Raw genomic sequence first — 12,571 nt, 5'->3', positions numbered from 1 at the left:
TAGAAAAGGAACTACGTAACATTGTACTGTAGAAAAGGTTCTACTTAACATTGTACTGTAGAAAAGGTTCTACATAACATTGTACTGTAGAAAAGGTTCTACGTAACATTGTACTGTAGAAAAGGTTCTACATAACATTGTACTACATAACATTGTACCGTAGAAAAGGTTCTACGTAACATTGTACCGTAGAAAAGGTTCTACGTAACATTGTACCGTAGAAAAGGTTCTACTTAACATTGTACTGTAGAAAAGGTTCTACATAACATTGTACTGTAGAAAAGGTTCTACGTAACATTGTACTGTAGAAAAGGCTACGTAACATTGTGTACAATGTTATGTAGAACCTTTTCTACAGTTGTAGAAAAGGTTCTACATAACATTGTACTGTAAAAGGTTCTACATAACATTATACTGTAGAAAAGGTTCTACATAACATTGTACTGTACAAGGTACAGCACTATCAGAGACACCAGTAGACAAGGTACAGCACTATCAGCGACACCAGTAGACAAGATACAGCACTATCGGAGACACTAGTAGACAAGGTACAGCACTATCCGAGACACCAGTAGACAAGGTACAGCACTATCAGAGACACCATTAGACAAGGTACAGCACTATCAGAGACACAACTAGACAAGGTACAGCACTATCAGAGACACTAGTAGACAAGGTACAGCACTATCGGAGACATTAGTAGACAAGGTACAGCACTATCAGAGACACAAGTAGACAAGGTACAGCACTATTAGAGACATTAGTAGACAAGGTACAGCACTATCGGAGACACCAGTAGACAAGGTACAGCACTATTAGAGACACCAGTAGACAAGGTACAGCACTATCAGAGACACTAGTAGACAAGGTACAGCACTATCAGAGACACTAGTAGACAAGAAACAGGGCTGTTTTTTACACAACTAGTATTGTAACGTGTGATGTTACTAGATGTACCATTTTGGATTAGTGGCATTTAAACTGGAAACTAGCTAGAAAGCCATAAACGTTGTTTTAATTCTTTGTACGAATGGCAAGCGACTACATGCAGAAGTGTTCATGATACTATTTAGCCAACATTAAATTAAACGTCGGCATTGGTCGTAACCCCCTGTTTTATGTACAGTAGAGAATTAATAACCCCCTGTTTTATGTACAGTAGAGGATTAATAACCCCCTGTTTTATGTACAGTAGAGAATTAATAACCCCCTGTTTTATGTACAGTAGAAGATTGATAACCCTCTGGTTTGAAATTCCAAGGTCGAAGATGGAGTGGGATGATAAATTAATCTTCTTGTGGTTTGGTGTTCCTATACTGTTCCACTTCTCTACATGGTCGGTGGAGCGAGCGCAATTCTACTAACGCAAGCTTTCAGTAAATGAATTAGGCCTAACAATTTAGAAAAAATAAGAACATTTCAACACTTTTCGTAAAAACAAGAAGATACATTGGAATGTTCACACTATAAATCAGCATGATAATGTGTGATTAGCTCAGGCTAACTTCTCGGCAGTTTCTACTGTAAACAAACATATTACATGCTAGTTGTAACACTTCTCTGCTGTTTCGTGAACAACAAAAATAGGTCAGACATGCAGGCGTCAGCCAATCACGGCTCCAGATTCTCCAAAAAACTGGCTGTCATAATTATAGACATCATGCAGATGTGCCACTTCATGTTGGTTCTGAGTGAATTACATCCTCATACATCCTGGAAAACTCGAGTAAAATAGACATGTCATGGTTATATGAGGTTTCGCAGAAAGATAATACGGGATGTAGACAACATTCTTAGAAGACATACGTGTCAACAAGCGGAAAACAAGGAGATTGTTCAAAATTTTAAATTATTGCAAAAAACTTTATAATATATATGACGTATGTACAGTAGAGGATTAATAACCCCCTGTTTTATGTACAGTAGAGGATTAATAACCCCCTGTTTTATGTACAGTAGAGGATTAAAAGATAAATATGGAAAAATCTCTACATGACAGAACTAAAATCATAGTAGAGGATTGATAAACCCTCTGGTTTTATGTACAGTAGAGGATTGATAACCCCCTGTTTTAGTCTTCACTATGTATTTACACAATCACCTCTACAGGACAAAACTAAAACCTTCACAAGATGGAAACATTGTATTTACACAATCTCTACAGGACAGAACTAAAACCTTAGTCTTCACTAATGTTTCCATGAGTTTTTGTTAACTATAGTTTTTAATTATCTTATGACAATGTTTACTGCTTAGATTTTAACCGTCAATATCTTCAGTTACTTTTGTCAGATAGTTACTCCTGGGCCCATATGTTTTAAATAAGTCATAGTAGACTTGTTATCACTTGCGATATTCTTTCGTACTGAAACAAATATGTTATTCTTGATCATTGTTTCTTAGAAATAGAAGTTGATTTTCAATATTGAAAGTCGTAAAGAAAATAAAAACAAAGAAATTTTAGCGTTAAATGCTCTAATCTGTACGATACAGAAAATTGCACGAAGTAATAATATAGGCTACGAAATTTTGTTTGAGGACAGTACATTCTGGTAATTAAAATTATAAGTGTGTAGTTAGGCTTCGTACACAACTCTACACAGGTACTTGTATAAGCTGAAGCTTGTATCCAATTATATAATTATCAGAGAATTTACTTTATTACTCACTGGAAAAAAACCTATCAGTATATATATATATATTTATCTCGAACAGTCGTTACACAAATATTTTTATAATTTATTCGAAAAACAACAAGGTTTTCTAGTCCTTAAAGAGTCTGGACCACCCAACTGAGCGAGATATTTCTGCTCGGGGCATCTTTCAGCGAGTTTGTAATAAAGTTTATTAAGCCTCACCAGCAGGTTTCAAAGTAACAATACATATTGTGTAAGGAGATAAAAGATCCCGACATATGTGTTTATACCTGCAGCACCACGTGATAGTTGGAGCGACTTACTCTCGAGAACCACATGTTAGTTAGAAGGAGTGGACAGAAGTAAAGGTTGATTTGTAGAATGAATAAACCTAAGATGCCGCCTCATTAATTGATTGTTTTCAGTTAATCACAAAAACGTCATATTTCAGCTTCCAATTATACAACACCAACAATAATTACTAGCTAAGCATTAAGCCTGCACTTTACAATATCAACAACATTTATTTGTTCGACATTCAATCTTCACTTTACACTATATACAATAATAACTTGCCAAACATTCAGCTTGATATTTGCAATAACAATAACAACCAACTGCTGAACACAACCTACAATTTTGATGTGCCTTTAAAAAAATTACTTTCGGCTCGTGGTTATCAAATCATTCTTGATCGTCAAATATTGCCCAAATCTTTTTAATATATATACAGTTATCTGTTATACATAGAATAATTGTATAATATAACGATTCGTATGGCTGGTTATTTCGTTCAATGCAGTGACTCAAATCAAACCTCAATATTTTCAGGGTATGTTTTACGTATTATTCCGAGTTTTCGCAGCTGAAATGCTTAGTGCAGGTTCGTATATATCAAAAGGTGACCAATCATAGAGATGCTCGTAACCCACGTTATTTAATGGATGACGTAATCTGTTTCAGTAATATGTTTTTCTGGACACCTTCGTGTACATCGTAATGTGCATTACTTAAATCTTGTTATCGTTTTTACTAAGAACAGTCCACACGCACGAGGTGCACGGTCGGAACTCACGTGATCCTAATACATTCGGTATGTAGATAAATAGATAGCTTGATTCTTTGTAACAAACCGTGAGAAAAATCGTGTGTTTTTATAGAAGTGAAAAAAGAAAGAGTGGTAGTTTTGTGTTACAAGGTTCATGAACTTGGCAAAGGTTGAACTTACCATCACTTTGTGTATTATAGAGTATGTAGCATTCAAAGAACAGTCGTGTTTTTATTTCTTAAATGCAGGAGAGGGGGGGGGGGCTCCCGAGCGACTCCCTTAAAAATAATGCGGATAAATTTAATTTAATTTTTCCGTATAGTATTTTTTTTTAATGATAGAGGTAAAATAAACTAAGCCTAGAACCACAATATTTCGTTTATTATAGCAAGTTGAGATTGTCAGACCATAGAAATATTTTCACACATATTCAATCAATATTTCCATCCCCCGAGGTAAGAATGTACAATGTGTGCTTCCGTTACAATGTCTGTTAGACCAGGAAGTATCATGTGTTTTATTCAGAGTTAAATGTATCGCGTTTAAAACCCTTTTCATAATAGTTTTGTAAGTTATATTTTTTATGTTATAATTTGTGTGTTAGCTAGAGGGCGCATGGCGTTAAAAATAGGCCTAGAAAATTCTAAAATGATTTCTAGCTTTTCTTGTGAGCCCCCCCAGTGACACAGCGGTTATGTCTGCGGACTTACAACGCTAGAAACCGGGTTTCGATACCCGTGGTGGGCAGAGCACAGATAGCCCTTGTGTAGCTTTGTGCATAATTAAAAACAAACAAACAAACAAGCTTTTCTTGTACATTCGAAACGAATTCTAAATACAGGAAACTGTTTCGAGAATTGAAATATTGTCAAGGATGTAGTAAATAGCGTTATTTCAAGACAGTTATTTCTAGCTGACAGAGTGAATTAGTTAGTGTTTTTAGTGAAATAGTTTGATTTCAGTTATTTAGTACAAGTAAGATATTTTTTACGCAAGTGTAGCACAACTTGAACGTCATTTGTAATGTAGGCGTACAATAATGTACGACGGAGTACAAGTGTTCAAACTTGTAGATACGCTAAAGGATGAAATATAGTAATCTACTATCTACTAGATTCTATGTTTGTGGGAAGGTGTATTTCTAAACATCTTTAATCTAATTATATAAAACTAGAACGCTTTAAAAGTTCTTTTATTCAGCATGTTATTTAACCTAACGTGTACTCTAATTACCACCAAATTCCACTTTTTGTTATAATTGTATGGTTTTTAAAACAACAATTTGATTCATTGTTCATAGAACGCGATTCTAAATCGTCCGAATCACTGTGTTCAACCACGGAATGTAGAAAGCTCAACCAACTCCTGGCTATTCAGTCAATTGAATGTGTTTGTAACTGTTGACTTCCCTCTGAACAATTAAGATTTTCACGGTTTTTGTTCTTTATTGGCTTTAATTCTCTTGGTGATAGAGGTGTTGTGACGTTTCACTAGCTAGTGCTGTTCAATAGCCAACCGGTTTCCTCGGATGATCGGGGTAATTTCTTTAAGGTATCATATTCGGTGCGAAGACATTTTTATAGCCATCGGTTAAAAAACGCGCTGTGCAGGAAATACGTAATCTACAACGAAGCTTCAAAACGTTGTTAATCAATCCATGACGAAAGCTCTTTACGTCATAAAGGTCACGGCGCTTTGAACGCTTCGAAACAAATCTCCGTCGTTTATCAACGCACAGACAGACCTATGTGCGGACACTGGCAAAACTACAGGCTCCGAGATACACGAGAGTAAATGCAAATTCCCACGCAACAAAGTCGTGAACGTGGCTTATAGATAACTGATTGTACGACCGCCAGGTTATTCTGAACACAGATTATCTTCAAACCAGGAATCTCACGTACGACAACGTGTATGTAATCTAAATTTTGATTTACGAAATGTGTATGAAGTGCCATGACATATGAGAAGAGTGTTAATGTGGGTTTGAAGTGTTATGATATATAAGAAGTGTTAATGTGTGTTTAAAGTGTTATGATATATAAGAAGTGTTAATGTGTGTTTAAAGTGTTGTGATATATAAGAAGTGTTAATGTGTGTTTAAAGTGTTGTGATATATAAGAAGCCCACATTAATATTGATGTCATAACACTTTAAACACGCATTAACACTTTTATTATATGTGATAACACTTCAAACACATTAATATTGATGTCATAACACTTTAAACACACATTAACACTTTTGAAGTGTTATCACATATAAGAAGTGTTAATGTGTGTTTAAAGTGTTATGATATATAAGAAAAGTGTTAATGTGTGTTTGAAGTGTTATGACATCAATATTACTGTGTTTGAAGTGTTATCACACATAAGAAAAGTGTTAATGTGTGTTTAAAGTGTTATGACATCAATATTACTGTGTTTGAAGTGTTATCACATATAAGAAAAGTGTTAATGTGTGTTTAAAGTGTTATGACATCAATATTAATGTGTTTAAAGTGTTATGACATCAATATTAATGTGTTTGAAGTGTTATCACATAAAAGAAAAGTATTAATACAGAAAAAGGAAGTTTGTTGTTAGCCAATGAATCTTTAAACTTTGTATGACATGGGTGTTTTTAACACAGAGAATCTTTGAAGTACTTTTAATACACGGTTCTTAACTTTAGAAATTTATATCACAGACGTAGCCACAGAATTCGCGGTGGACACAGAAGTCATCGTTCTTATACAGTTTTATAAACAACAGAAATGTTTGTAATTGATATGAAATTCGTAATCAACGCCTTACATTTTCTTCGGTAACAGGTACGAGTATGAAATAATAAATATTTGAGGACTAACTGTCCACAATTTTGTAATAACAAGGGTAGAAAGAAGGCAGCTAGTGAACACCACCCGCCACGCCAAGTCTTGTCAGAGAGAATAGTGTGGGATTTCACCGTCAATTCATGTAACGCAACCACGGTTGGGTGAGGGAGGGGGGCGAAAGCCACGGTGTCCGGCCCATCGTATCGTGCTCAACCACGTAAGAAAGGAGTCTTGTTGCGGTAACAAGTTGACAAATAAAATATAGTTTGTTCATGTTATAGTCTATGTATCAATGTTTAACGAAAGGGTGGTCAGAAGTTTGGTATTGTTAGCTTGGCCTGGAGACCTGAAATTCATCAGAAGTTTTATATTGTTAGCTTGGCCTGGAGACCTGAAATTCATCAGAAGTTTGGTATTGTTAGCTTGGCCTGGAGACCTGAAACTCATCAGAAGTTTTATATTGTTAGCTTGGCCTGAGACCTGAAACTCATCAGAAGTTTTATATTGTTAGCTTGGCCTGGAGACCTGAAACTCATCAGTAGTTTTGTATTGTTAGCTTAGCCTGAAGACCTGAAACTCATCAGAAGTTTTATATTATTAACTTGGCCTAGAGACCTGAAACTCATCAGAAGTTTTATATTATTAGCTTGGCCTAGAGACCTGAAACTCATCAGAAGTTTTGTATTGTTAGCTTGGCCTGTAGACCTGAAATTCATAAATGCTACATATATGTGATGCATTAATTATTTTCAGTAAACCATTTGAAATAGTTTTTTATTTGTATCACTATCACTTCTTTACACATTATTTGTTATTTGTAGGTCTGTTGACAGTGAAATTCTCCAGCCACCGTCGCCCTTGGAAACCATGTCTTCTAGTTCAGGAAGCAGCTCTAGTGGTTCTGATGAATCAGACTCGGAGGAAAGTAGTGTGAGTGGCCGGTCATCTCCAGAAAAGGTCAGATTTACTTTCAACTTGTAAGATTAAAGTATCTTATTTACCTATTGAGGCTTGTCAGTATCATGGTGCCTCCCAGAAACTTGACAGTGGTATTAATTCTTTGAGTCTATCAGTAATTTTGAGTGTAATCTTACACTTCTGAATTAACAATAATTATCAGTGTAAGCTTACACTTCTGAAATTTGTCAATAATGGTCAGTTTAATCTTACACTTCTGACCATCAAAAATTATCAATGTAATTACACTGACGACTTGTTAGTAATGGTAAATATTAGCTCTCACTTCTAAGACATGTCAGTAATGTTAGTACTGGTCAGTGTATTAGTTTTCACTTTTGAGGCTCGTAACAAATAATTAGTATTTGTTTGGATATGATTGTTACATCAGGGTTTAATTTAACCTCATCAGGGTATTCAGCTGACACTCTATGTTAGGAAACTGAGAAACTGTAGTGTTATCTACCCAATCACATGAGAAACGTTTTAATAATAAAACTTAAACAATCAGTAGACACAACATAGATTGTCTGCTTCAAGAACGGTATTAGACCAATTACAAGTAGTGTTGATTGTACAAAGTTAGTGATTATAATTGCCAACTTCAGTCTTTGTTAGCGCTTCAGTCTCCGAAATGTCGTGTGACTGTTTGTTTTAGAGTAAAGCCACATTTGGACTATCTGCTTCAAGTAATTTATTCTACAGTAATATCAACTAAAGCACTCTTTAAAATCTACAGTAATATCAACTAAAGCACTCTTTAAAATCTACAGTAATATCAACTAAAGCACTCTTTAAAACTATTTATTGTATTTAAGTAAAATAGACCCTTGAAAAAGGTGTAACTCAATACAGTGATATCAACTAAAGCACTCTTTAAAACTTTATTTATTGTATTTAAGTAAAATAGACCCTTGAAAAAGGTGTAACCCAATACAGTAATATCAACTAAAGCACTCTTTGAAACTTTATTTATTGTATTTAAGTAAAATAGACCCTTGAAAAAGGTGTAACCCAATACAGTAATATCAACTAAAGCACTCTTTAAAACTTTATTTACTGTATTTAAGTCAAACAGACCCTTGAAAAAGGTGTAACCCAAAACTTTGGGTAAAATTAAAAAAACTTTTATGAGAAGTTTTTTGTTGTCTTCATTGAAAGTGGTTTCTATTCATGAATCAACATTGAAAACTTTCAAAAAAGAAAGCCAACTGTTGAAAGAGTATTTGTAATTATTCAAACAATACAAAGATGTGGAAAGCCAACTGTTGAAAGAGTATTTGTAATTATCCAAACAACACAAAGATGTAGAAAGCCAACTGTTGAAAGAGTATTTGTAATTATTCAAACAATACAAAGATGTAGAAAGCCAACTGTTGAAAGAGTATTTGTAATTATTCAAACAATACAAAGATGTCCAAACAATACAAAGATGTAGAAAGCCAACTGTTGAAAGAGTATTTGTAATTATTATAATTATAAATACTCTTTCAACAGTTGGCTTTTTACATCTTTGTATTGTTTGAATAATTACAAATACTCTTTCAACAGTTGGCTTTTTACATCTTTGTATTGTTTGAATAATTACAAATACTCTTTCAACAGTTGGCTTTTTACATCTTTGTATTGTTTGAATAATTACAAATACTCTTTCAACAGTTGGCTTTTTACATCTTTGTATTGTTTGAATAATTACAAATGCTGTTTCAACAGTTGGCTTTCCACATCTTTGTATCCCTTACTTCAAGACTTGTGTTTTGACCGATATTAGTGCCTGGTTTACTGATTTCCTTTAACCTTCATATTATTAACTTGCTTTTCTACTATTTACTACATGTCGGGTCTTTATTTTGCATAATATTGGGACATTAAATATTTTTGGCTGTTACAACACTTATTATAAAGAACTGACCACAAAAATAGGGTGAAAATACTCATTTTAAATACATATGGGGCCCCAGCGGCAACTAGTGGGATAAATTGTAATATTGACTTTTAAAAGAATTCTATTTCTTTATATGATTAATGTGTTACTAGGGGGCATGTAATAATATGGTCATGGACCTGCAAGAAATTTGGCACATAAACAATTTTGACAAATCTGTTTGAAAAGTTAATAGGGTCACCAGTAACTCTAGGGTCAAATTTGTCGACTAATGTTGCTGAATGTTGGTCATTATCATGATACATCAACTCTACTTTTTTATATTTAAATGCTGTAGTGTTTGTTTATTTGTCTTTTCAGACAGCTGTATAGAACTAAATATGAGTTATAGATTCCTAGTTAACCTCTGTTCGTGAACAAGGGTTAAAGGAAGAATTGCCAACGTTACTTTAGCAGTATCATGGTCGGTCTCTTCATATTATATGACTTTATTTCACATTAATATAGCCAAGCTGATGAGACTTGAAATTACTGAAACTGTAGTTTATGTTTGGTTATGAAATGAACATTGTTGCTTAATGTAAGGAAGCATGAGGATCAGAAGTCTGATATCCTCTGTAAAACAGGAAAATATTAAAAGACAGTTTACTTAATGAAATGGAACTTTGATCAAGTCTAGAAAAAGTGATTTTTGAAACAGTTTCTTGTGTGACATATTGTTTATATTGATATGAGCACTTAAAACAAATACTGTTTAAAATATATTTAACTGTTTTGTTGTAGTATAAATCATAGTTGTATATTAACTTTTCCACTGTCAAGGTTAAATATAAAACATTTTTCCCAGTGCTTTATTTATGTTTAGATACACAATAAGAAACAAAAATACATATGCTTTAATTAATATTTCATTAGCAACATAAACTTGTATACACCCTGGGAAGCTTGAAGGGGAATACTCTTTCTTCGTGGTGGTGGAAACTTCCAAACTAGAATGGCAGGGAAAGAATTAAGATGTTTTTTTTTTCAAGCAGCTTTACTTTTACATTAATAAAAATTCTTTGACTATTATTTCTGCACAAATGTTTTGGTTGAAAATATATAATATTAATATGTTTGATGTTAATATAGCACGGTACACAAGGATGGGGTCTTGCAAACTTCATGGAAAAAAAGGTTGTTCCTCCTGTAGCATCACTAAAACATCTTACCACACAACCTGGAAAACATATGATGTTGAACAACAGCCAGAATGTCACCATGGATCTGGCTGATGAAGACTCAGTGAACTGGATTCTTGGAAAGTACTCCAGTACTGATATTAAGGATTATTTGCAGAGGTTAGTTATTCTTGGAAAGTACTCCAGTACTGATATTAAGGATTATTTACACAGGTTAGTTATTCTTGGAAAGTACTCCAGTACCGGTATTAAGGATTATTTACAGAGGTTAGTTATTCTTGGAAAGTACACCAGTACTGATATTAAGGATTATTTACAGAGGTTAGTTATTCTTGGAAAGTACTCCAGTACTGATATTAAGGATTATTTACAAAGGTTAGTTATCTTGGAAAGTACTCCAGTACTGATATTAAGGATTATTTACACAGGTTAGTTATTCTTGGAAAGTACTCCAGTACTGATATTAAGGATTATTTACACAGGTTAGTTATTCCTGGAAAGTACTCCAGTACTGATATTAAGGATTATTTACAGAGGTTAGTTATTCTTGGAAAGTACTCCAGTACTGATATTAAGGATTATTTACAGAGGTTAGTTATTCTTGGAAAGTACTCCAGTACTGATATTAAGGATTATTTACAGAGGTTAGTTTTTGAGGTATTTTAAATTTTTTTTTGTTCAGTTAATTGTTTTATTTCAAACATGACTGTTTGACCAATGATCTGTTTGGATGATAGATTATATATACATATATATCTTATAGTGTTTAGAAATACTTTATTTTATGAACATAACATAATGTTTAGGTACAACAAAAGACCTATCGATTCATCTCAGCTGTTCTATCCTCTAAAGTTTAAACTACAAAAAAATTATTAAATAAATAAATTTTAAAAGAATCCTAAAGCCAGCCCTTAAAATTAATATAGTTATCAGGTTTAGAGGAAAACTACAAAACCTAGCACATGCAGGGGCACAATTAGGGTATGTGGGGCAGCTGGGGCATGTGCCCTATACAATGTATTGTGTTGTGTGAATTTTGGGATTGCATCTTCCAACTACAGCCCAGCATTAAAAAATTAATATAACTCTTAAAATCTGTCAATTTTTTTATGCAAAACAAAATGTAATTTTATTAATTTTTTCCATAAAAATCATGTTTCACATATTTTAACTATCAATAAAATGATATTTTATCTATATCATACATAATCATGTGGTGTTACAGATCTCAAAATGGGCACTTGTGAACTTTTCACATTGAAAATTCCATAATGAGACCACGTAAAGTGTCATGTTCCATACTCAGAAGTGTTAAAAACAACAATCAGTCCTGTCCCATCGTACTTTGAAGGTAGTTCTTTATTAGCTTTAATTTGGGAAAGGAGCACTCTCCAGTACAGCTGGTGACAAACATGCAGAGATGCAGACGTACAGTTATCTGGACATTTAAAAGGTTGCAGCCCAGCATGAATGACCAGGAACATCTTGAGTTTAGCACACTCCTCAACTTGTGTATTTGATGAATCCTGTAAGAACCGAGTTTGGCACTCTCCTCAACTTGTGTTCTTGATGATTCTGTAAGAACTGAGTTTAGGCACTCTTCTTAACTTGTGTACTTGATGATTCCTATAAGAACTGAGTTTAGCACTCTTCTCAACTTGTGTACTTGATGATTCCTGTAAGAACTGAGTTTAGCACTCTCCTCAACTTGTGTACTTGATGATTCCTATAAGAACTGAATGAGTTTAGCACTTTCCTCAACTTGTGTACTTGGTGATTCCTGTAAGAACTGAGTTTAGCACTCTCCTCAACTTGTGTTCTTGATGATTCCTGTAAGAACTGAGTTTAGCACTCTCCTCAACTTGTGTTCTTGATGATTCCTGTAAGAACTGAGTTTAGCACTCTCCTCAACTTGTGTTCTTGATGATTCCTGTAAGAACTGAGTTTAGCACACTCCTCAACTTGTGTATTTGATGAATCCTGTAAGAACTGAGTTTAGCACTCTCCTCAACTTGTGTATTTGATGATTCCTGTAAGAACTGAGTT

The 12,571-nt window shown here is 33.9% G+C and overlaps 1 protein-coding gene across 1 annotated transcript in view; it reads left to right on the top strand.

Moving 5' to 3' along the window:
• Positions 1–5,279: 5,279 nt before the first annotated feature.
• Positions 5,280–12,571, top strand: part of LOC106474453 — a gene marked incomplete at its 3' end in the record, with an annotated part of 34,131 nt that continues 26,839 nt past the window's right edge. The window contains exons 1-3 of the mRNA XM_013935146.2: positions 5,280–5,596; positions 7,321–7,456; positions 10,473–10,681. Coding sequence (XP_013790600.2) covers positions 7,367–7,456; positions 10,473–10,681 — 299 coding nt within the window. The remainder of the gene's footprint in view (positions 5,597–7,320; positions 7,457–10,472; positions 10,682–12,571) is intronic.

Source organism: Limulus polyphemus, unplaced genomic scaffold (assembly GCF_000517525.1).
Source record: "Limulus polyphemus unplaced genomic scaffold, Limulus_polyphemus-2.1.2 Scaffold7240, whole genome shotgun sequence".
NCBI classification, from domain to species: Eukaryota; Metazoa; Arthropoda; class Merostomata; order Xiphosura; family Limulidae; genus Limulus; species Limulus polyphemus.
Note: the sequence above shows the minus strand (reverse complement) of the source record. Positions and strands in the feature narration are given on the sequence as shown.